This window comes from Somniosus microcephalus, unplaced genomic scaffold (genome assembly GCF_052327205.1).
Source record: "Somniosus microcephalus isolate GS21.2 unplaced genomic scaffold, FLI_Smic_1.0 scaffold508, whole genome shotgun sequence".
NCBI lineage: Eukaryota > Metazoa > Chordata > Chondrichthyes > Squaliformes > Somniosidae > Somniosus > Somniosus microcephalus.
This window is the reverse complement of record NW_028225695.1, coordinates 53,042-78,681: the sequence shown is the minus strand read 5'-3', so window position 1 is coordinate 78,681 and position 25,640 is coordinate 53,042. Positions and strand designations below refer to the sequence as shown.

General features: G+C 42.1%; 1 protein-coding gene across 1 annotated transcript in view; it reads right to left on the bottom strand.

The window, feature by feature from the left end:
- Positions 1-23,623, bottom strand: part of LOC147081633 (V-type proton ATPase subunit C 1-A-like) — a 36,660-nt gene extending 13,037 nt beyond the window's left edge. The window contains exons 1-7 of the mRNA XM_085980761.1: positions 23,504-23,623; positions 17,244-17,335; positions 16,692-16,790; positions 10,611-10,679; positions 8,651-8,743; positions 8,469-8,562; positions 408-505 (exon numbers count right to left, since the gene is read on the bottom strand). Of these exons, the coding sequence (XP_085836887.1) occupies positions 408-505; positions 8,469-8,562; positions 8,651-8,743; positions 10,611-10,679; positions 16,692-16,790; positions 17,244-17,335; positions 23,504-23,560 (602 nt within the window). The 5' untranslated portion in view covers positions 23,561-23,623. The remainder of the gene's footprint in view (positions 1-407; positions 506-8,468; positions 8,563-8,650; positions 8,744-10,610; positions 10,680-16,691; positions 16,791-17,243; positions 17,336-23,503) is intronic.
- Positions 23,624-25,640: the final 2,017 nt, after the last annotated feature.

Here is a 25,640-nt window from a genome sequence, read left to right as displayed (position 1 = left end):
GATACTTATTTTCAGATATGATACAGCAAGCATAATCCAACTCAAATCGAAAGTGAAAGAAATAGAAAAACAAAAGCTGATCACCAACCAGAGATTACCTTAAATAGTGCAAAAGTTGGAAGATCAAACAATTTCATCTCCAAAGTTGGATTTCTGGAGAGGTGATTTACCTTGAGTGAGATGTCAAGTACATTCGAAGAAGAGGCTTCTGACCAATAGTCAAATAACCAACCTCAAACATTATACTGTACTAATTTAGTGGAACTATTATGCAATGATTATAAATTAAATTGATGATAAAAGTAAGCGTTGAAACTAAAGAAAAGCTTAAAAAGGAGATTGTGAGATAGCATTTGCAATTGCATCGTGAGAAATTTCAAATTAGTGAAGTTACTAATCAACCATACCTTAGAACAGACTCTACAAAAACCCGTAATGCTTTCACATGAATCCATGCAATGAAAGCTTCACTGAAGTTAACTTTCAACCATCGCACCAAGGGACCCTGTAAACAAACAGTTTAGCACTTTAAGCAAAGACTAGTTTATTGCAATGCTGTTAGTCTTCTGTATCTTTTTCCACAATATCACTTGTTTAGCTTCAAGCTTTATGATAATCATTTACAAAACTGTTGATATTTATTTTTCAACTAGGATGTATAAAACAAAATCTGTGCACTTGGTTACCTGTATTTACTGTTTCTTATAAAAGTAATATTGCAAAATATGAAGGAATCCTCTATTTTAATTTATTCAAGTGCTGCATTAACAGATTTACCACCCAAATTGGATAATTTGCTTTTATTTTATACTCTCATTACTTGTACATGTTTTAGCCTTCTTGAGTACAAAATGCCTATTGCAAGCAAACATTATGTCAAAGGTCATTTGCAACAGCAGTTTTCATATAAACGTTTAAAATTGTAAGACAGGGACTGCAGCACAGCACATGGTTGTGGCGAGGCATGGTGCTGATGATCATCGGGTATTTTTTATCATTTTCCCTCAACCAAAAATGAAGCACCCATTTAACTCAATCTATCCATATTAAATTCTGTACATACACCGTGCACTCATCATTCCTCACCATTTCTGTCATGCCTCTAGGTGGTATCTCAATACTTGCAATTTTAATTGCAATATTTTCTCTATTTTTTTTTAAGATCTTGCCACATTTCAGCCTCCTGCCTCCCCTCTAAAATTTGAAGTTTAATTGGATGCCTGCTTCTGGCTGGCTTCATCACCTGCAACTGGTGCCCCTAGGCTACTCTTTGCAAATGTGTTTTACTTTACATTTTTATATGAATATACATATTCCCAAGTTCTAGAAAGACATATATTCCACACGAAATGAATATATTCCCTAGCTCCCAAATGCAATATAATTAGCAAGCCTCCCTTGCAGAGCTTCATTCTGCTCCCCGCTGTCTTCAGCTGACGAGGCTATCGCTGTCCATCTCTCCCACCCTCCATTGTCTGTCTGCCATAGCTACTCACATTCTGCACCAGTCACTGCTTCCTCACTGTGGCTGCTTTCTCGCACATTTCCAAGCCTAAATGCTCTCAGGGCCCGGATCGCACTTCTGCCCCTCCGAGTTCATGTTTGCCTCACCACAGCCTGCCGCTGCTAATAAATGCAATTAATAATCAACTGAACCTTATCAAGAAAGGATTTGTGGGCAAGTGTCCAAACCATTTGTCCTCATTTGCTTCCCTTTAACATTTAATTTAAATTATTGCAGCAATGGAACCATCTGGGGAAAGCTGAACTGATCAGCAAAAACTAATGGTGCCATGCTAACATGCAACACTTGCAGCTCAAAAGGAAGATGTGGCCGTTGTTTTCTAATTGTGAGAAATACAAACAGGGCAATATACATCATTCCTATGGTTCCTGGGCTATGTTGCTTTTTTTTAATTCCTGGCAACTTTAGTTTTCTTGAGGTAGAAAAAAATGGGGTGGGGTGGGGGAGGGAAGAGAAAACCAGGGGAGAAATGAGGAAATACAAGTGGAATTTGATGTAATGACATTCAAACTTCTGTGCCTTCTACTAGTAATACAGACCTTTTACATTTCATTGTTGCTTTTTTTTTTCAGGTTATAATTATTTAATGTTGTGATGTACTGGATAGCAATAATACAGACCACATCACATGCAGTTGAAAGGCACAAAGAACCAAAACGAGAGAGAGAGATTTGGGGAAACTATGCTGGTTGACATCCGTCAACATTTTGGTGAATTGGAATTTACAATACTAAAATTTTATTTCATTGAATTTCTCTCTTGAATCCTTTTAAGATGCAAGAATTTGTCAGTCAACCAGTTCATCAAGTCACACATTAAGCAGCTCTGCGGTGGACTTTGCCTGTACTCCACTAGGTTGCAAGCTATTGTCATGTTACTTTGCACCTATTTTAATATGAAATCAATTAATTTAAATATCCAATTAGTCCTAACACCTTACATCAACCAGCCACTTAAAAAACATATTCTTTTATTTAAAATTAACCCAAAAAAGTGACAATCCCACATAACTAATACTTGTTCAGTTAATCATATTGATTACCTCAAATACCCCACTAAATGTGAACCAATAAAAAACAAGTTCCATTCCCTAGAAAGAGCAGCAACCAACAATCACCAATATGCAAACCTAAAAATAACAATTAAACAAAATATAACTGGATACCCATAAACCTACAAATGGGCTGCTCCAAGTCGTTGCAGTTGATCTTTCAAGTATATGTTCTAAATTTGTTTATGGAATTCTTTAAAAAATCTAAGCGGTGTTCATGGAGTCAAGCTACTTTGCAGGTGATTTCTTTCATTACTGAAATCATTAAAATTGTTATTTCCAAGAAAAAACAAAAACTTGTATGTATATAGCAACTTTGATGTCATAAAGACATTTCAAAGTGCATTACAGCCAATTAATTACTTTTTAATTGTAGTCACTGTTGTTTTGTAGGCAAACACGACAACAATTTGCGCACAGCAAGGTCCCACAAACAGCAATGTGATTAATGGCCAGTTTTTCTGTTTTTGATGATGTTGGTTGACGGTTAAATGCTGGCCAGTATGAAGTCATTCCACCAAAACCCCCAGAAATCAAACATTCCACTTGCTTGAAGGATGCAATACGAAAAACACACTTAATCTAGAGATAAATAAAAACAGCACCCATGGCATCCCTCCTGCAAGCAACACTTCATATTTGCCGCAACGTTTGTTACTCTGGTGATGCGGTTGTGTTCCATGATTTGACTTATAAGAACATAAGAACATAAGAAATAGGAGCAGGAGTAGGCCAATCGGCCCCTCGAGCCTGCTCCGCCATTCAATAAGATCATGGCTGATCTGATCCTAACCGCCAATCTATCACTGAACCATCTCCTGAATCTAACAGAATTAGACACACGAAATAGGAGCAGGATCAGGCTACACGGTCCCTGGGCCCGCTCCGCTACCCACAGGGCCATGTCCGATCCGAACCTAGACTCATGTCCAAATTCCTGCCCGTTCCCCGTAACCCTTAATTCCCTTTACTTCTAGGAAACTGTCTATTTCTGTTTTAAATTTATGTAATGATGTAGCTTCGACAGCTTTTTGGGGCAGCATATTCCATGGACCTACCACCCTCTGAGTGAAGTAGTTCCTCCTCATCTCAGTTTTGAAAGAGCAGCCCCTTATTCTAAGACTATGCCCCCTAGTTCTAGTTTCACCCATCATCGGGAACATCCTCCCCGCATCCACCCGATCCAACCCCTTCACAATCTTATATGTCTCAATAAGATCGCCTCTCATTCTTCTGAACTCCAATGAGTAGAGTCCCAATCTACTCAACCTCTCCTCATATGTCCATCCCCTCATCCCCGGGATTAACCGAGTGAACCTTCTTTGTACTGACTCGAGAGCAAGTATGTCCTTTCTTAAGTATGGACACCAAAACTGTACGCAGTATTCCAGGTGCGGTCTCACCAATACCTTGTACAACTGAAGCAATACCTCCCTATTTTTATATTCTATCCCCCTAGCAATGAAAGCCAACATTCCATTGGCCTTCTTAATCACTTGCTGCACCTGCATACTAACCTTTTGAGTTTCGTGCACCAGGACCCCCAGATCCCTTTGTACTTCAGTACTTTCCAGTTTCTTGCCATTAAGATAATAACTTGCTCTACGATTTTTCCTGCCAAAGTGCATAACCTCACACTTTCCAGTATTGTATTCCATCTGCCAAATCTCTGCCCACTTACTTAGCCTGTCTATGTCCCCTTGCAGGTTTTTTATGTCCTCCTCACTCACTACTTTCCCTCCCATCTTAGTATCATCTGCAAACTTTGATATGTTACACTCGGTCCCTTCCTCCAAATCGTTAATATAGATTGTAAAGAGTTGGGGACCCAGCACTGACCCCTGCGGAACACCACTAGTTACTGATTGCCAGTCTGAGAACGAACCATTTATCCCAACTCTCTGCCTTCTGTTAGATAGCCAATCCTCTATCCATGCCAGAATATTACCCCCAATCCCGTGATTTTTTTTATCTTAAGCAATAATCTTTTGTGTGGCACCTTGTCAAATGCCTTTTGGAAGTCTAAATACACTACGTCCACTGGTTCCCCTTTATCCACCCTATATGTTACTTCCTCAAAGAACTCCAGCAAATTTGTCAAACATGACTTCCCCTTCATAAAACCATGCTGACTTTGTCCTATTAAATTATGATTATCCAAATGTCCTGTTACTGTCTCCTTAATAATGGACTCCAAAATTTTACCTACCACAGATGTTAGGCTAACCGGTCTATAGTTTCCAGCCTTCTGTCTACTGCCCTTTTTAAATAAGGGTGTTACATTAGCAGTTTTCCAGTCTGCCGGGACCTTTGCTGAGTCCAGGGAGTTTTGGAAAATTATCAATGCATCCACAACCCCTACCGCCACTTCCCTCAAGACCCTAGGATGTAAGCCATCAGGTCCAGGTGATTTATCCGCCTTGAGTCCCATTATTTTACCGAGTACCACTTCCTTAGTGATTTTGATCGTGTTTAGCTCCTCCCCCCCTTTAGCCCCCTGTTTGTCCAGTGTTGGGATATTCTTAGTGCCTTCTACTGTAAAGACTGATACAAAATATTCATTCAGTGTTTTTGCCATCTCCATATTTCCCACCATTAATTTCCCGGTCTCATCCTCTAAGGGACCAACATTTACTTTAGCCACCCTTTTTCTTTTTATATAACTATAAAAACTCTATCTGTTTTTATATTTTTTGCTCATTTACTTTCATAATCTATCTTCCCTTTCTTAATCAATCTTTTTGTTATTTTTTGCTGTCTTTTAAAGTTTTCCCAATCCTCTATCCTCCCACTAGATTTGCCTACCTTATATGCCCTTGTTTTTAGTCGAATACTAGCCTTAATTTCTTTACTTAGCCACGGATGGCTGTCTTTTCTTTTACACCCTTTTCTTCTCAGTGGAATATATATTTTTTGGAAGTTGTAAAATAACTCCTTAAATGTACACCACTGATCATGTATCGTCTTACCCTTTAATCTATTTTCCCAATCCACTCTACTCAATTCCGCTCTCATACCTTCATAGTCTCCTTTATTCAAGCTTAGCACGCTTGTTTGAGATCCAACCTTCTCACCCTCTAATTGAATATGGAATTCAACCATGTTATGGTCACTCATTCCAAGGGGATCCTTTACTAGGACATTTTTTATTAATCCTGTCTCGTTACACAGGACCAGATCTAAGGTTGCTTGCCCCCTGGTCGGTTCAGTTACATACTGCTCAAGAAACCCATCCCTAATACACTCAATGAACTCATCCTCAAGGCAGCCCTGCCCAATTTGATTTGTCCAATTAATATGATAGTTAAAATCCCCCATAATTATAGATGTTCCCTTATCACAAGCCTCAACTATTTCCTGATTGATACTCCGTCCCACAGAGTTGCAACTGTTCGGAGGCCTATAGACTACGCCCACTAGTGTTTTTTTCCCCTTATTATTCCTTACCTCCACCCAAACTGTTTCATTATCCTGATCTTTTGACCCAATATCATTTCTCTGTATTAGTGATTCCTTCCTTTATTAACATAGCCACCCCACCTCCCCTTCCTTCCTGCCTGTCCTTCTTGATCGTTAAATAACCTGGTACATTTAATTCCCAGGCATTGTCACCCTGCAGCCATGTTTCTGTAATGGCCACAAGATCATACCCATATGTAGTTATTTGTGCCATTAACTCGTCTATTTTGTTACGAATGCTACGTGCATTCAGATAGAGAACTTTCAAATATGTTTTGTGACACTTAGTTCCTGCTTTTGCCCTTTTTATTACTTTACCTTTTACTCCATACCTTCTGCCCCTTCCTGACACGCTCTGGTTTTTAATTTCCCCACTGCTACCTAAGTCTATGACCTTCTCTGTTGTCATTTTTATTATTTGCTCTCTAGGAACCTTCCCCCCCCCCCCCCCCAGTTAGTTTAAAGCCCTCTCTACAGCCCTAGTTATATGATCCGCCAGGACTCTAGCCCCAGCACTGGCCAAGTGAAGCCCATCCCAACGGAACAGCTCCCTCCTGCCCCAGTACTGGTGCCAGTGTCCCAGGAAGCAAAGCCCATTTCTCCCACACCAGTCTTTGAGCCACGCATTTAACTCTCAAATTTTATTTGTCCTAGCCAAATTCGCTCGTGGCTCAGGTAATAATCCAGAGATTATTACCCTTGAGGTTCTGTTTTTTAATTTGACCCTAGCTGCTCATACTCCTTTAACAGAACCGGCTTCCTAGTCCTATCTACGTCGTTTGCACCAACATGGACCACGACAACTGGATCCACCCCCTCCCACTGCAAGTTTCTTTCCAGCCCAGAGGAGATGTCCTTAACCCTGGCACCGAGTAGGCAACACAGCCTTCGGGACTCTCGCTCTCGGCTGCAAAGAACTCTATCTATCCCCCTAATACTATCCCCTACCACTACAACATTTCTATTTACTCCCCCCTCTTGAATGGCCCCCCGTTCCACGGTGCTGTGGCCAGGTTGCTCATCCTCCCTGCAGTCCCTGCTCCTGTCCCCACAGGGAGTAAGAACCTCAAACCTGTTGGTCAAGAGCAAGGGCTGCGGCTCCTCCAGCTCTACCTCCTGGATCCCCGTACCTGCCTCACTCGTAGTCACACCGTCCTGTCCCTGACCATGGGCTACATCTGAATTAATTAACTTCATAGGTGTGACCACCTCCTGATACACAGAGTCCAGGTACTTCTCCCCCTCCCTGATGTGTCGCAGTGTCTGAAGCTCAGACTCCAGCTCATCAACACGGAGCTGGAGTTCCTGTAGCAGCAGACACTTGTCACAGACGTAATCACTGTGAGCCTCAATGGGGTTCACCAGTTCCCACATCGCGCAACAGTAACACATCACCTGCTCCATTCTATGTAATTAATTAAATTTTTTATTGTTAGTTATGGACACCCTCTGCCCGATTTTAGATGCTAGTATCCCCTTTAATTAATTGGATTTAAATTAAATCAATCCCTCTAGTTACACCAGTTAAATGGTTTACCAACAGTCACTCTGCACCAGAAAGGCCTTATTAACTACAACCCACAGAGTTAAAGTTTGAAAAGAGCACCTAACACCCCACTTACCCAAACTCACAGCACTCTCTGATGACTCACACTTGGACTGGTCTTTTTATACTGTTTGTTTGTTTACAGCCAAATGAGTCACCCCTGCTGATTGGTTAGAAAGCTGGTTTCCACTGCCTGCTGTGCCAATTTACTCCTACTGCAGTGTAACCTTGTTTTACTGTTCTTAAACCAACAGAATCCCAAATATTTAACTTTTCCCCTTTACTTAAACTGCTTAAGTAATCTTATCAAGAATGATTTAAAGAGAAATAACAATTAAAGAACTCTCACACTTACCCAAACTCACAGCACTCTTTGATGACTCGCACTCATGGGCTTATGGGCTTCTCGGTGCTGCTCCCTCTATACCTAGACAATTGTCTGCAGGAGGGTAAATCACCAGGTCTGGGAGGCCATTGTTAAATTTAGTGTTTCAGTAGGCCAGAGCTTTAGTACAGTGTGGTCCGCCTACTTTGAAATTACTTGAATAGGGTGAGGTTCTATTGTAAATGTTTATTAGAGAGTAGCTACCTATTAGATTAGCAATGTCCTGGCAATTTTAATTAAGACATGACGATCCTCAAATTTCTTCACCTGATGTTAAATTACTAACTGCTCAAAACCAATCCAGTACAAGTAATAAGAATGCCACTTCATATTTTTTTGTTAAGTTTCTAAATGGTCATCAACCTACAGCACAGATTGTGCACTAAGTTGTATTGAATGACCAGTTACATGCTCATTCTGGGAGTACACTGCACATGAAGAGCATGACTTTTACAGCTGCATAGGCTGTGGCTTGTATCACAGTTTAGATTTGAATACATACAAACTGTTTCTTTTTGTCAGTTGAAAGTCGAGTCATTTCTTCTTTATCTGCTTTCAGCTCCTCTTCATTATACTGGAAATCCCGAACAATAAACCTGAATGGAAGGGAAGGAAAGAAAACTGAGTGCAACCATTTCTGAAATGCAGATCTCTAAAGGAAATTATTTGGAAAGAAATCCTTACTTGTTCTCCCTGGCCTTTAGTCGAAAGTCATCAACTGCCTTCCTGAACAACGTGACCGTGAACAAGCCACTATCGTTGTCATCACATATCAACCTTTCAGGAGGGGAAAAAAAAGTCTCTCATAAAAAATGGCACATCTAAAATCGTTATACATCATTGCTTAGATTTCGGAGGCCTGATATTTAAAGTACAAGAAGATTGTTATCCTGTTCACAAATGTACCCACTCTAAATGTAGGCTGAGCACTGAACTTGCAATGTTGTGGCTGGGTCTCACCCAATGTTCACTCACAGCATGTTAAGCACAAGTGACAGATATATTTTAAATATAAATCAGTTCTTTTTAATGCTAAAAAGCAGAGCAGTTCAATCCATATTGCATGCCTGACCAACGTACAAGATATTTATTTAAAAGTATGCCCAACATCTTCTCCCCTCTTCTTCTCTTGCCATCTTGTACACCACAGGTGAGCAAGGGACCTCACTCTTTTGAGAACACTGGAAAAGAATGCAAGAATGAGGCAGGTAACTTCTGCCCCAGTTCACCAAGACACGATACCCCGTCCAACTCTCGCCCTGTCAGCTAACACCCAGCCTCTGCAACATCTCCCCTTTGGAATGGCCACCGGAGTTCCAAACTTCACCATGTGAGGAATTATAAGCAACATAGAAAATTAGCAAAAGCTGACCAACAGCTTCAAAACAGCTGACATCGTAAGAACAGCCCTGATTATAAGCCTACAACATGTGAAAACAGGTAGTTACACAAGCTTTGTAACAGGTTGTAGGTATACCAAACATTCCTTCACTTGTGTTGGAGGAAAGTAAACTTAAGTACATGAAATGCTGAAGAAGGAAATGCTAAAGATATAAAATTGGTGCTAATGGGTCCGGGAGCATGCTCCGCTTGAAAATTTGACATTAAAAATGATGCATTCTGGTTAATTGTAAGTATTTGTATGTTTCACACAAAGATTTTTTAAACTGAATTACTAACATACCACCATTTTCTCAAAAGTCACTCTTCCACATAAATTCTAAGTAAATTTACTCATGACTGTACCCATCCAACTCTCCACGCTTTCAAAGGGGCACTTTCTCCTCCTCCAACCCTTCCAGTTCATAGTACTCTTCTCCCTTTTCCTCTCCCTCAATTCTTTTCTTCCTCCACCCCTTCTCCCCCCGCCAATTCAACCTGTGACTCTTCTCCCCCCTCCAACTCCGTATTCTTTCACCACTCCCCTCCCATTGAACCTGGCATGCTTTCTCTCTTCCCCCCCCCCCCTTAGTTCATGTCGGCACTCTGCCTCCTCCCCTTCCCAAAACACTGCTGAGCCTCTCCCCTCTTAGCCCCAGCCGAAGTTCCACTCCCAGGTTCTTACTCCCCTCCACCTCTCCCTTCCCTTTCCCATTCAGTTGACATCCATTTCCCTCCCTCCTGTCCCTGCAGCGCCACTCCTATAGAGTCCTGCTGCTAATTGAAAGGGTTCCAGCTGTTGCATACAGTAGATGATAATTCCTGCCTACAACATGCACCAGCTAGAATCCCTTCCATTAGCCGCAGGAGTCTCAAAGGAGTCTCACTGAGGGTAGAGGAATCCAGTCCAATGTGTGTTGAATGTTGTCAGCAAATACTGACCATCAGCATGAAACTCTCAGTTGGTATGCATGTATAGCAGTTAATTTAGTGCCCTATGTTACAGAATAGCATGTTCATATTAAAATGCTGCACTATTAGGCTGCTAAACTTAAGTATACCAGGAATCTCTATCATCGCTAACTGAAAGTTAAGTTAGTTCAGCCTTAAATTAAGCTTAGACCCAATAACTACACTGCTTCTAAATAGTTGGATTAAGCTGCTCCACACCAAAATAAAAGTCAGAGGTTAGAATGCATTGCACAGGTTTTCAGCTTATACTGGATAGAAAGATTACAGAAAATAGATCAAAGACCTCCCTTACTTGCTTGACCGTGGGACCACCATCTCCGCCAGAGTTTCATAAGTTTTCTCCCATTCAAGATAACTTGTTCTAAAGAAAAAAAGTGGTTGAATAATTATGCAATGGTTCAGGGGCCAGGGTGATATTTTCACATCCAATTGGTCATTTAACTGTAATCATTTTTAGTTATATGATGAAGTTATGTATGCCATGAAGTTGATGATTGCTGAAGACTATTTAGACTTCACAATGTATCCCTTTATAGTTTGTCCATTACTACTTGCGGATACCAATTTTCTAATTGTGATGGCCTAAAGCACTGAAACAAAAAAAGTACCTGCTCGCCACAACTACTTTAATCTGCAATCAAATGGTTGCTTTTACTATTTTCTAAATTATACTAAAATACAAAAGCATCTTACTCAACATGTCATCCTGTACCCAATTCAAAATTGCTGGACATCAACACTAGATGACTTTAATGACGGTAAAATAAACACCAAAATGCATAATTATGAGAGTACGGCACTTGTGCTCATGCAACAAGTTTCTAATTTTCTGTTGATGCATTCGTGAATAGGTGGGAAAACACTTTTCTAACAAATTAGCAAGTACTAGTTTACGAGAGCATGCACCACTTCTTTTTCTTCAGCAGTCCCTCGGAACTGAGGATGACTTGCTTCCAGACTAAAAATGAGTTCTCAGGTGACTGATGAGTCCAATGCGGGACCTGCAGTCTCTGTCACAGGTGGGGCAGACGGTGGTTGAAGGGGCGCTTGGGTTGACGTGCGCTCCTTCCGCTTGCTCCCGGCGAAGAGACTCGAGGTGTTCGGCACCTTCCCGAATGCTTCTCCTCCACTTTGTGCAGTCTTGGGCCAGGGATTCCTAGGTGTCGGTGGGGATGTTTCACTTTTTCAAGGAGGCTTTGAGAGTGTCCTTGAAGCATTTCCTCTGCCCACCTGGGGCTCTCTTGCCGAGTAGAGCGCTCGTTTTGGGAGTTTCCTATCGAGCATGTGGACAATGTGGCCCGTCCATTGGAGCTGATCGCGCGTGGTCAAAGCTTCGATGCTGGGGATGTTGGCCTGAGTGAGAACATGCACTAACAGATGCAGTTTTACCATTGCACTGCATTATTGGTGAAACATCACAAAAATTTGAAAAATGCCACTTTTTTTTTTTATTCGTTCCTGGGATGTGGGTATCACTGGCAAGGCCAGCATTTATTGCCCATCCCTAATTGCCCTTGAGAAGGTGGTGGTGAACCGCCTTCTTGAACTGCTGCAACCGTGTGGTTCTTCTAGATGGTAGAGGTCGTGGGTTGGGAGGTGCTGTCAAAGAAGCCTTGGCGAGTTACTGCAGTGCATCTTGCAGATGGTACACACTGCAGCCACGGTGCACTGGTGGCGGAGGGAGTGAATGTTTAAGGTGGTGGATGTGGTGCCAATCAAGCGGGCTGCTTTGTCCTGAATGGTGTCGAGCTTCTTGAGTGTTGTTGGAGCTGCACTCATCCAGGCAAGTGGAGAGTATTCCATCGCTCTCCTGACCTGTGCCTTGTAGATGGTGGAAAGGCTTTTGGGAGTCAGGAGGGGAGACACTCACCACAGAATACCCAGCCTCTGACCTGCTCTTGTAGCCACAATATTTATGTGGCTGGTCCAGTTAAGTTTCTGGTCAATGGGGACCCACAGGATGTTGATGTTGGGGGATTCGGCGATGGTAATGCCGTTAAAATTCAAGGAGCGGGATTAGACGCTCCCTTGTTGGAGATAGTCATTGCCTGGCACGTATGTTACTTGCTACTTATCAGCCCATGCCTGAATGTCATCCAGGTCTTGCTGCATGCAGGCATAGACTGCTTCATTATCTGTGGAGTTGCGAATGGCACTGAACACTGTGCAATCATCAGCAAACAACCCCACTTCTGACCTTATGATGGAGGGAAGGTCATTGATGAAACAGCTGAAGATGGTTGGACCTAGGACACTGCTGAGGAACTCCTGCAGCGATGTCCTGGGGCTGAGATGATTGGCCTCCAACAACCACAACCATCTTCCTTTGTGCTAGGTATGACTCCAGCCAGTGGAGAGTTTTCCCCAATTCCCACTGACTTCAATTTTACTAGGGTTCCTTGATGCCACACTCGGTCAAATGCTGCCTTGATGTCAAGGGCAGTCACTCTCATCTCACCTCTGGAATTCTGCTCTTTTGTCCCTGTTTGGACCAAGGCTGTAATGAGGTCTGGACCCGAGTGGTCCTGGCAGAACCCAAACTGAGCATCGGTGAGCAGGTTATTGATGAGGAAGTGCTGCTTGATAGCACTGTCGATGACACCTTCCATCACTTTGCTGATAATTGAGAGTAGACTGATGGGGCGGTAATTGGCCGGATTGGATTTGTCCTGTTTTTTGTGGACAGGACATACCTGGGCAGTTTTCCACATTGTCGGGTAGATGCCAGTGTTGTAGCTGTACTTGAACAGCTTGACTAGAGGCACGGCTAGTTCTGGAGCACAAGTTTTCAGCACGACAACCAGGATATTGTCGGGGCTCATAGCCTTTGCTGTATCCAGTGCACTCATCCATTTCTTGAGATCACATAATACTATCTTAAAATTTCTAAACCAAGGTAGGGCCATTTTGCCTTAATTATAGTTTGAGAGCAGTTGGGATTGCACAATGCCCTATTTTCAGGGCCAGGCATGGCACAAGATTAGATGGAACACGCTAGATATTGCTGCCTTCATTGTGACTGACCCTGAAAGAAGCCTCCAGCAAAACTGGTTTAACCGAGAATCTACCCAATCTGAAATAATGACTAAAGATATAGGAAGTTAACCTTTGGAATGTTTACCTTATGCAAAACTCAAACAGCCTGCCCCCTACATGCAGGTTCATATCTAGGTGCCTGAAAATTCAATCCTGATTACAATTTAGGACAAGCAAGTATAGACAGTAGTCACTATTCTTGGCTACAGAGATGAGAATTCAAAAGGTGCAGGAAAAAAAACTAAATTATAATAGGGAAGTAACAGACTTGTAAGGCCCAAGAATAACTTATTAGCTCCCTTCAATATAGTTCGACCTTGTGGTAAAGTTCAGGTTAGTAAATGTGGGATCAATATACTGTATATATGCACTGAACTATAAATTGTACCCTTCAACTATTGCTCTGCCTTATGAAGCATCAAACGTTGAATGGCAAGTCTAATGTTATTTTTGCAATTCCACTTTCAAACACTGGATGGAACCAGAAACACCACATTCTGACATTTAATGATAAAACTCCAGGAAAAGCACTTGGAAAATATTCAGGAGGTTTGTATTGTTACAAGATTTCAACTTCTGGTCTACCCAGAAGTCAACAAAACAACACTAATTGTTATAATAGTGACTATAATGGATAATTGAATGGACATCAAAGAATCATGCAGCACAGGAGGCCCTTCAGCTCTGTGCCGACTCTCAAAGAGCTACCAATTAGTCCCATTCCCCTGCTCTTGCCCCATATCCCTGCAATTTTTACTTTTTAAACATATGTCCAATTCCCTCTTAAAAGTTACTATTGAGTCTGATTCCACCACCCTTTCAGGCAGTGCTTTCCAGATCATAACTCAGTGAAAAAATCTCATCTTGCCCCCCTGGCATTTTTTGCCAATTATCTTAAATCTGTGTCCTCTCGTTACCGATCCTCCTGCCAGTAGAAAATGTTTGTCCCTATTTACCCTATCAAAACTACTCAATTTTGAACACCTAGAATCAGAGAAATTTACAGCACAGAAGGGGGCCATTTGGCCCATCGTGTCTGTGCCGGCCGAAAGAGCTATCCAACCTGATCCCACTTTCCAGCTCTTGGTCCGTAGCCTTGTAGTTACCGCACTTCAAGTGCATATCCAAGTGCTTTTTAAGTGCAATGAGGGTTTCTGCCTCTACCACCCACTCAGGCAGTGAGTTCCAGACCCCCACCACCCTCTGGGTTCTCCTCAACTCCCCTCTAATCCTTCTACGAATTACTTTTAATCTACGCCCCCTGGTTATTGACCTCTCTGCTAAGGGAAATAGGTCCTTCCTATCCACTCTATCTCGGCCCCTCAATTTTATACACCACAGTCAAGTCTCCCCTCAGCCTCCTCTGTTCCAAAGAAAACTACCCCAGCCTATCCAATCTTTCCTCATAGCTAAAATTCTCCAGTCCTTGCAACATCTCTAGTGCAATCACATCTTTCCTGTAATGTGGTGACCAGAACTGTATGCTGTACTCTAGCTGAGGCCTAACTAGTGTTTTATGCAGTTGAATAACCTTCCTGCTCTTATATTCTATGGCTCGGCTAATAAAGGAAAATATCCCATATGCCTTCTTAACCACCTTATCTACCCAACCTGCTACCTTCAGGGATCTGTGGACATGCACTCCAAAGTCCCTCTGTTCCTCAATAACAGAAAATGCTGGAAAAACTCAGCAGGCCAGGCAACATCCGTGGAGAGAAAATAGAGTCAATGTTTTGGGTCAAACCCTTTGTCAAGACTGGAAATGCACAGGAAATGAAATAGATTAAAAGGCCAGGCTGGGAGAGAACAAAAGAGAAGTGAAGAGACATTAAGAGGTATTCAAAACGAGACGAGATGGTGATAGGACTAGTGGAGACAAAAGACGGCTCTAGATTAGGTGTGAAATGCGCTGGCAGAATGAGAGACAGCTGCCATGTGGGAGAGAAAAAAAAAGTGTGGGGGGGGGGGGGGGGAGAAAGAGGGCCAAAACAAAGGTGTGGATAAAAAAAAGTAAAAATGTAATGGGGGCTGAGGTTATGATCTGAAATTGTTGAACTCAATACGGAGTCCAGAAGGCTGTAAAGTGCCTTATCGGAAGATGAGGTGCTGTGCCTCGAGTTTACGCTGAGCTTCCGTGGAACAATGCAAGAGCCCGAGTACAGTGAGGTCTGAGTGGGAATGAGGCGGTGAATTAAAATGACAGGTGACCGGAAGCTCAGGGTCACCCTTACGGACTGAACGGAGGTGTTCCGCAAAGCAGTCACCCAATCTGCGTTTGGTCTCCCCAATGTAGAGGAGACCGCATCGTGAGCAGCGAATACAGTATACTAGATTGCAAGAAGTACAAGTAAATCGCTGTTTCACCTTGAAGGGGTGTTGGGGCCCTGGACAGTGGGAAGGTATAAGGGCAGGTGTTGCATCTCCTGCGCTTGCACGGGAAGGTGCCGGGCGAAGGGGAAGGGGTGCTGGGGGTGATAGAGGAGTGGACTAGGGTGTCGCGGAAGGAGCGGTCTCTACGGAATGCTGAAAGTCGAGGGGAGGGGAAGATGCGTTTGGTGGTGGGATCACTTTGGAGGTGGCGGAAAATGATCCGTTGAATGTGGAGGCTGGTGGGGTGAAAGGTGAGGACAAGGGGAACCCTATCGTGGTTCCGGGAGGGAGGGGCAGGGGTGAGGGCAGAAGTGCGGGAGATAAAATGGACACGGTCGAGGGCTGTGTCAGCTGAGTTTTTCCAGCATTTTCTGTTGTTATTTCGGATTTCCAGCATCTGCAGCATTTTGCTATCGTCCCTCTGTTCCTCTACACTTCTCAGTATCCTACCATTTATTGTGTATTCCCTTGCCTTTTTAGCCCTCCCCAAATGCATTGCCTCTATTAAATCTCCCCTTAACCTTCTTTGCTCCAAGAGAACAATCCCAGCTTCGCTAGTCTCTCTACACACCTGAATTCCCTCATCCCTGGCACCATTCCAGGAAATTTCCTCTGCACCCTCTCCAAGGCATTGACATGCTTGTAATAATATGGAGGATAATGAACTTTAAAGTAAAACACTTAACAGCCATATCACCTTGTCCTGTCACCTTCAAAGATTTGTGTATGTGAACCCCCAGGTCTCTGTTCCTGCACCCTGCTTTAAAATGTCACCATTTACTTTAGTTTTTCCTCAGTTTTCCTTCCAAAATGCATCTCTTCACATTTCATCTGATTTTTCTTAGAACTTTCAGCTTTTACCATCAATATTTGGGTTTTTTCATATTAACCAGCCATGTTGAACTAGTACACAATTTTTAAACTTTTGACAACTTTTTTAAAAAAACAATTAAAAAAAGTTTCTTACTTCGGCACAACTACCAACAAAGTAACAAGATATTCAGAGTCCATTACAAAGTCTTCCTTCTTCACAATATCAGCAAGGCTTCTCGTCATCAAACTTCCCCTACAAATGACCATACAAACCAATTATCAGCACAAGGTAAATACTGCAGTTCTCCTGGGGAAAATAATATATCATTAATACTTACAAGCGCTTCGAAAGGACACAATAATGGTCGAGGCCAAGGATGAAGAATTAATTCTCAAAAGGTTACATTTACATTTCCTAATTCGAATGGACAAGAAATAGGCTACAAATGGGAATAACCACTTAATCCCAAAGTGGTCCCACCATAACTTCCAACATTCCCATCATTGAAGCAACTGTAAACCCCAGTGACTGTAAAATGACTATTTGAGGTATCTAACTTCTTAAGCTGGGGATGTGGCATAAAAAGGGAGAACAAAAGAGCAAGAGGTAAAAATACTTATACTTCTAACTTTACAGTAATTGTAAAGCAGATTAAATGCAAGGCAATTCAATTTAAATTATGATACACATGAAAAAATAACTTACACATTCTTCCTCTCTAGATTCTGTAAGTTTCCTTTCAGATTGTTGTATGCTGATGCTCTTGCTTTTAGATCATTGTCAATCTGTGATACTTGCTGCAAATTTCCAAACAGCATATAATAGTTAATGGATCTTTCAAATGGCCCAGGAACAGTGTGCAAGTAAAAATAAGTGAAAACCTTCTGTAGCATTTGGAAATCAAATATATGCTAAAATTCAGTGTAAATTGAAACTATCCCCTTTTCACAGACAACCAGTATCCCAGCAGTCGATTACTTATTTAAAACTTCTCTGCAAAAGTTATAAATGAACTAGGGCCTACCTAGCACATTCGCAAAAGAATGAATGTCGAAATCAGCAAGAATTATGGCCTGAGCATATGTAAAAGGACAAAAAAAGGCCATTCACCCCATCAGCACTGAATCTTCCAGTGCAGCTTGCGTATTAACATCCAACTGCATTTTGAATGCCGTTCTGTTTGTCTCTACTATATACTTACAATGTATGCTACTTTGGGTCCCTGACAACCATGTGTGCGGGAAGTGTATCCAGCTGCAGCTACTGGCAGACCGCATTGCGGTGTTGGAGCAGCGAATGGATACATACTGGAGCATTTGCGATGCTGAGGACATCGTGGATAGCACGTTTAGGGAGTTGGTCACACCGCAGGTAAAGGCTGCACAGGCAGGACGGGAATGGGTGACCGTCAGGCAGAGTAGTAGGTGCAAACAGATATACCGCTTTGGATATTGTTGGAGGAGATGGCTTAACAGGGGAAGGCAGCAGCAGCCAACTTCCTGGCACCATGGGTGGCTCTGCTGCACATGACGGGAGGAGAAAAAGCGGGAGAGCTATATTGATGGGGGATTCTATTGTAAGGGGAATAGATAGGCATTTCTGCAGCCGCAAACGAGACTCCAGGATGGTATGTTACCTCCCTGGTGCAAGGGTCAAGGATGTCTCGGAGCGGCTGCAGGGCATTCTGAAGGGGGAGGGAGGGTGAACAGCCAGTTGTCGTGGTGCATATAGGTACCAACGATATAGGTAAAAAACGGGATGAGGTCCTAAAAGCTGAATATAGGGAGTTAGGAGGCAAATTTAAAAAATAGGACCTCAAAAAGGTAGTAATCTCAGGATTGCTACCAGTGCCACGTGCTAGTCAGAGTAGAAATAGAAGGATATTGCAGATGAATACGTGGCTAGAGGAATGATGCAAGGGGGAGGGATTCAAATTCCTGGGATATTGGAACCGGTTCTGGGGGAGGTGGGACCAGTACAAACTGGGCGGTTTGCACCTAGGCAGGACCGGGACCGATATCCGAGGAGGAGTGTTTGCTAGTGCTGTTGGGGAGGGTTTAAACTAAAATGGCAGGGGGTTGGGAACCTGTGCAGGGAGACAGGGGAAAGGGGAGCAAGAATAGAAGCAAAAGACAGGAAGGAGAAAAGCAAAAGTGGAAGGCAGAAAATCAAGGGTGTAAATCAATCAGGACCACAGTAAATAATGATTCTAAAAGGACTAAGTCTTAAAAAAAGACGCCTGAAGGATTTGTGTCTTAATGCAAGGAGCATTCGTAATAAGGTGGATGAATTAGCTGCGCAAATAGATGTAAACGGATGAGATATAATTGGGATTACAGAGACATGGCTCCAGGGTGACCAAGGCTGGGAATTCAACATCCAGGGGTATTCAATACTCAGGAAGGACAGGCAAAAAGCAAAAGGAAGTGGGGTAGCATTGCTGGTTAAAGAGATTAACAATAGTAAGGAAGGATATTAGCTCTGATGATGTGGAATCTGTATGGGTAGAGCTGAGAAATACCAAGGGGCAGAAAACGTTAGTGGGAGTTATATACAGATCCCCAAACAGTAATGTGGAGGTTGGGGATGGCATTAAACGGGAAATTAGAGATGCGTGCAATAAGGGCACAGCAGTTGTCATGGGTGACTTTAATCTACATATACATTGGGCTAACTAAATTAGTAACAATACCGTGGAGGAGGAATTCCTAGAGTGTATACAGGATGGTTTCCTGGACCAATATGTCAAGGAACCAACTAGAGATCAGGCCATCTTAGACTGGGTATTATGTAATGAAAAAGGATTAATTAGCAATCTTGTTGTGCGCGGCCCCTTGGGGAGGAGCGATCATAATATGATCAAATTCTTCATTAAAATGGAGAGTGAAGTAGTTGACTCAGAGTCTAGGGTCCTGAATTTAAATAAAGGAAACTACGATGGTATGAGGTGCGACTAGGCTAAGATGGATTGGGGAACGTTACTTAAAGGGTTGATGGTGGATAGGCAATGGCAAACATTTAAAGATCGCATGGATGAACTACAGAATTTGTTCATCCCTGTTTGGCAAAAAAATAAAACAAAAAAGGTGACTCAACTGTGGCTAACAAGGGAATTTAGGAATAGCATAAGATCCAAGGCGAGGACATATAAATTGGCCAGAAAAAGCAGCAAACCTGAGGATTGGGAGCAGTTTAGGATTCAGCAAAGGAGGACAAAGGGATTAATTAAGAGGGGGAAAATAGAGTAAGAGAGTAAGCTTTCAGGGAACATAAAAACTGACTGTAAAAGCTTCTATAGACATGTAAAGAGAAAAAGATTGGTGAAGTCAAGCATAGGTCCCTTGCAGTCAGAATCAGGGGAATTTATAATGGGGAACAAAGAAATGGCAGAACAATGAAACACATGCTTTGGTTCTGTCTTCAGAAAGGAGGACACAAAGAACCTCCCAGAGATATCGGGGAACATAGGGTCTAATGAGAGGGAGGAACTGAAAGAAATCAGTATTTGTAGGGAAATGGACAGGATTGAAGGCCGATAAATCCCCAGGGCCTGATAATCTATATCCTAGGGTACTTAAGGAAGTGGCCCTAGAAATAGTAGATGCATTGCTGGTCATCTTCCAAAATTCTATAGACTCGAACAGTTCCCATAGATTGGAGGGTAGCTAATGTAACCCCACTATTTAAAAAAAGGTGGTAGAGAGAAAACAGGGAATTATAGACCGGTTAGCCTGACATCAGTAGTGGGGAAATGCTAGAGTCCATTATGAAAGATGTAATAGCAGAGCACTTGGAAAACAGCGACAGGATCGGACAAAGTCAACATGGATTTACAAAAGGTAAATCATGCTTGACTAATCTACTGGAATTTTTTGAGGGTGTGACTGGTAGAATAGATAAGGGAGAACCAGTGGATGTGGTGTATTTGGACTTTCAGAAGGCTTTCGATAAGGTCCCGCAAAGTTAAAGCGCATGGGATTGGGGGTAAGGTACTGACTTGGATAGAGAACTGGTTGGCAGACAGGAAGCAAAGAGTTGGAATAAACAGGTCTTTTTCTGAGTGGCAGGCAGTGACTAGTGTGGTACCGCAGGGATCGGTGCTAGGACCCCAGCTAGTCACAATATATATTAATGATCTAGTTGAAGGAACTGGATGTAATATCTCCAAGTTTGCAGGTGACACAAAGCTGGGTGGGCGTGTTTGCGGTGAGGAGGATGCAGAGAAACTCCAATGTGATTTGGACAGATTGGGTGATTATACTGCATCTGCCATGCATCTGCCCAATGTGGATAAATGCAAGGTTATGTACTTTGGTGGCAAAAACAGGAAGGCAGATTATTATCTGAACAGCAACAGATTGGGAAGGATGTTCTTGCCATGGAGAGAGTGCAGCGAAGATTCACCAGACTGATACGTGGGATGGCAGGAATGAAGTATGAAGAGAGATTGGGTCGATTAGGCTTATATTCGCTAGAGTTTAGAAGAATGAGAGGGGATCTCATTGAAGCTTATAAAATTCTAACAGGACTAGACAGACTAGATGCAGGATGTATGTTCCCGATGGCGGGAGAGTCCAGAACCAGGGGTCACAGGCTAAGGGTAAGGGGTAAGTCATAAGCCATTTAGGACTGAGATGAGGAGGAATTTCTTCACCCAGAGTGTGGTGAACCTGTGGAATTCTCTACCACAGAAGGCAGTTGAGGCCAATTCATTGAATATATTCAAGAAGGAGTTAGATATATTTCTTAAGGCTAAAGGGATCAAGGGATATGGGGAGAAAGCAGAGACAGGGTACTGAATTTGGACGATCAGCCATGATCTCATTAAATGGCAGAGCAGGCTCGAGGGGCCAAATGGCCTACTCCTGCTCCTATCTTCTATGTTTCTAAAACAGTGCTCAGTGCTTTACATAAGTGGCCAGTTATACCAAGCTATTGTATAACATACTGTTGAGCAATAAAATCTATCATATAGCAAAACACAATGAAAATTTGATTCAGAAGTGTTGTCTTGTGGGAGAAAGTAGGTTTCAAAACACTTCTGGAGCTCGATATTTCACTCCATCCTAAATCTAATGGAAAGAATCCAAGACTCTAACATTCAGTACCAAGCAGAGCATACAATGGTATCCATTCAGTACTGAACATTCCCATTTCAGACCATTCGAATAAATAACAAAACTTGAAAGCAATCCTTGGGATGATCCGCCAGAACCAGTTAGCTGACCAGGCCAGAGATGACCTAACCACCTTCACCTCAATCTTATTCCTTTAACAGAAAGACTCGAAGTATTAAGTACCATCAAGTGGGAGATCATTGCAGGGAGCTCAGAAATGTTGCCACTACTGTCCCTTTCACCTCCTCTGTAGTAACTCCGAGGCTGTCATCAATCATTGCTGCTTGGAAGATTAACCAGCAATTGCTCCTGAAGTTTCAGGTAAAGAATCCACACTCCCACTGCTACTTGGAAATGGTAGAGAGAGTTGATGCTAAATTTTATGTTGCAGAATAGCATCTGTACCCAACTGTTATGACCATGCCATTGACTGGTGCCAATGACATGCAACCCACTGCTTCCAAGAACATTACATCTGCATCAGCCACTGCTATCAAGGGTTCTTTGGCAAATTTACAGAATAAAAGCTCTATTCATACCAAACTAAACTTCAACTCTACCATAGTTGGGAATGTGGGCATGACAAAAAAAAAATGTAGCAAGCTCTAAACAGTAGCTTTCTGGTTCTCGGCAAACCATTTTAAAATCACCATTATCAACAAGTTGACAGTCCATAAAACACAAACAATTGTTCTATTTTCCTGTACGTCACTGCTACCCTGCATTTTGGCAGAAGGAACAGGGAGAGGCAATATACACTTGATGACACAGTTTTAAAGAGTGTGCAGGGACAGAGGGACCTGGGAGTTAATGTGCATAGGTCCCTAAAGGTGGCAGGATATACTGAGAGAGTGGTTAGCAAAGCTTATGGGATCTTGGGCTTCATAAATAGAGGCATTGAGTACAAAAATAGAGGTTATGCTGAATCTTTATAAAGCGCTGGTTAGGCCACAACTGGAGTATTGCATCCAGTTCTGGTCACCACACTTTAGGAAGGATGTGAAGGCCCTCGAGAGGGTGCAGAGGAGATTTATCAGAATGGTTCCGGGGATGGGGGGTCTTGGCTACAAGGACAGGTTGGAGAAGTTGGATTTGTTTTCATTAGAGTCAAGGAGGTTGAGGGGTGATTTGATAGAGGCGTACAAGATTATGACAGGTTTGGATAGGCTAGACGGGGAAAGGCTGTTCCCACTAGTTGATGGTACAAGGACTAGGGGACACAGATTTAAGGTTTTGGGCAAGAAATACAGGGGGCATGTAAGGAAAACTTTTTTTTAAATGCAGCGAGTGATGACGACCTGGAATTCGCTGCCGACGGAAGTGGTGGAAGCGGAGACACTCAATGTTTTCCAGGAGAGACTGGATAGGCACTTGAGGGAAATAAACTTGCACAGCTATGGGGATAGAGCGGGGGAATGGGACTGACTGGATTGCTCTACAGAGAGCCAGCACGGACTCGATGGGCCGAATGGCCTCCTTCTGTGCCGTATGACTATAACGTATGACTATGTATCCTCAATAAAGCAAATAAAATATTAGAACATCTGTTATGGACATTACAGTTGTACGTTATTTGGCCTTAACACAGAAGAATATTTATATTCCTCCGCAACTAGATAATGTATGGAGTAAAATCTAAACATTACTGTTAATTTCTGCTCACAAGTTTCCAAAGTGATTCTAACAATTATAAAATTAGAAGATAAAAACACTCAAAACTAAACCATTTGAAATATCTTTAGTGAACACGAAATATTTACACACAATATCCCTTGGAAATTTTGGCAGACTGCAGAACTTGTGTTAAAGGCACATTATTGAGTTCCAAAAATGAATTTAAACACCGACCTTAGTAATGATTTCAGAAATGTTTTTCAGAGACTGTTTGATTGGATACTTTGCCATGTCCCACTGAAAACTTGTGATATAGGTGACCAAGTCAACTAGGGGAAAAAACACAACCTGTTTTAAAAATGTAATAGAACAAAGATTCTCAGTTTTTGTTAGAATAAAAACAGCCGTGACCAGTTAAACAAATTCTATGTACCCATCTGAATTATTTTGATTGTGAGCCGACAGTATTTCGCACAGGTATGTTGGCGCACTAAGCAGTCAAAATTTCAGATTTTTTTAAACAAATCCCACTAGAGTAGAAACAAGCTGATATTGTACTAATTTTCAAAAACTGTGCCAAAATAGATTTGGCAATCCTATGTCAGAACAAGGTAAATAACAGAATCAATGATAAATTAACTAAAGGTTTACTATATGACAATCATCTAGTAAATAGCAGTCAGCGATTTAGATGGGGAAAGTCCTGCCTGTAAGTTTGACAAAGCAACATCTCAAATGGATGGTAGAAAGCTATACAATATGGTCTACTTGGACATTCAAAAAGCCCTTGCTACAGCTACTTAAGCATAAGGAATTCAATGCAAAAACCTGGGAATGCCTATGAAATTGGCTGAAAGATATGAAGCAGTTGATATTTGTTAGGAGCATTACTCAGTTTTTTTTTATAAAAGGGCGGTGGGGGGGGGTTGGGTGCAGGGAAGGGCAAGAAAGCAGTGCTGAGTACAGTGCCCCCAGCATCAGTGCTGTCCTGAAGTCAGGAAGTTCTTCACACAAAGTGATCAACAGGTGAAATGAACTTCCAGGTGAAGTAGTGGAAGCAATAACTCTGGAATCATTTAACAGCTGGATATTGTGGCTCAGACTGCAGCATTTCTTTCTGGAAGGAAGAGCTCGGATGGGCCAAATGGGTTTCCTTTTCCATCTCTACCTGGTGTAAAAGCTTGACCCACAGCCTTGAACACTGTTCATCTATTAATTAATTAAATAAAAGCCTTGTGTATAGGAACATAGTTTCAGAATCATAAGTAGCTAGAATCTTAGAGAATTGACCTTGAAAAGCAAACTTTACACTGCAGTAAAATGGAAACTTTATTTGTACACAGGAGCACAGATATGAAACTACTGTAATAAGTAGCTAAGCTAAATCACAAGAATTCAATATGAATAGTATACTCCATGAAATTTAATTTCGTACAAAAAGATCAAAGTTAACCATTTCATGGTTATATACATAATTCTGCATTCAACATTTAAAATTCAAGTTCAAATTCAGCCTGAAACAAGTTACAGTGAGCTCTTAACATTAGGGTGGCAATGAACACTGTCAATTGTTTAAAAGCATATAGAACTAAAGTCACCCAACAGTGAGTGGAAGCGGCAATCCAGGAGATCATTCACTTGATTATAAAGCCCATTTAACCCACAACTGCTTCACCAAATCAACTATTTAAAGTAACAAGAAGCTGAGCCATATGGACCTGGGGGCAGGTAGGGGTTCAATCCCCATTCTTGGCTGAGTTAGTTGATCATTGCTGTCCACCTGCACCAAGCTGGCTATCTACACAAGGACACTGAGCAAAGACATGATCGGATTCAACAACGATGCCCTTGCAACAGAATAGATGAGAAATGCAACATCGAGGTTCATATTATATAGGGTACCCGTGGATCAGTGCCGCAAGAGGTCAATGCCTTCATAAGAGGAATAAAATTGGCAGGGGAAAAAAAAGCTAAGTATTCCAAAAAGCATTAATGAATGAGGTGTAAAGGAAGATTATAAATACTATACAACACACTATGAAACTAGCATGAAGATAGCACATGGCGTGGAAGGTGTTACAAGGTAGTAAGCTTATAAAAGGGATTAAATAATATCAAAAGCCACAAAGTAAATCTCAGTCTCATCTGAATAGAGATACGGTATAATCTTAACACATTTGTGTTCTTAATGGTTGTTTGTAGCACCAGTTTTATTCAGTTTTCAAAAGTCTTGTTAAGTAGGCAGCAAACTGACGAAATAGACAGCAGGTTCCTGTGCTCAAACCACATTACTTGAAATTAAATGGTGAGGGGGGACAGGGGGGTTTTGAGAGAATTCGAGCATGTCTGGTTTAGATGGCACAGCTGACAA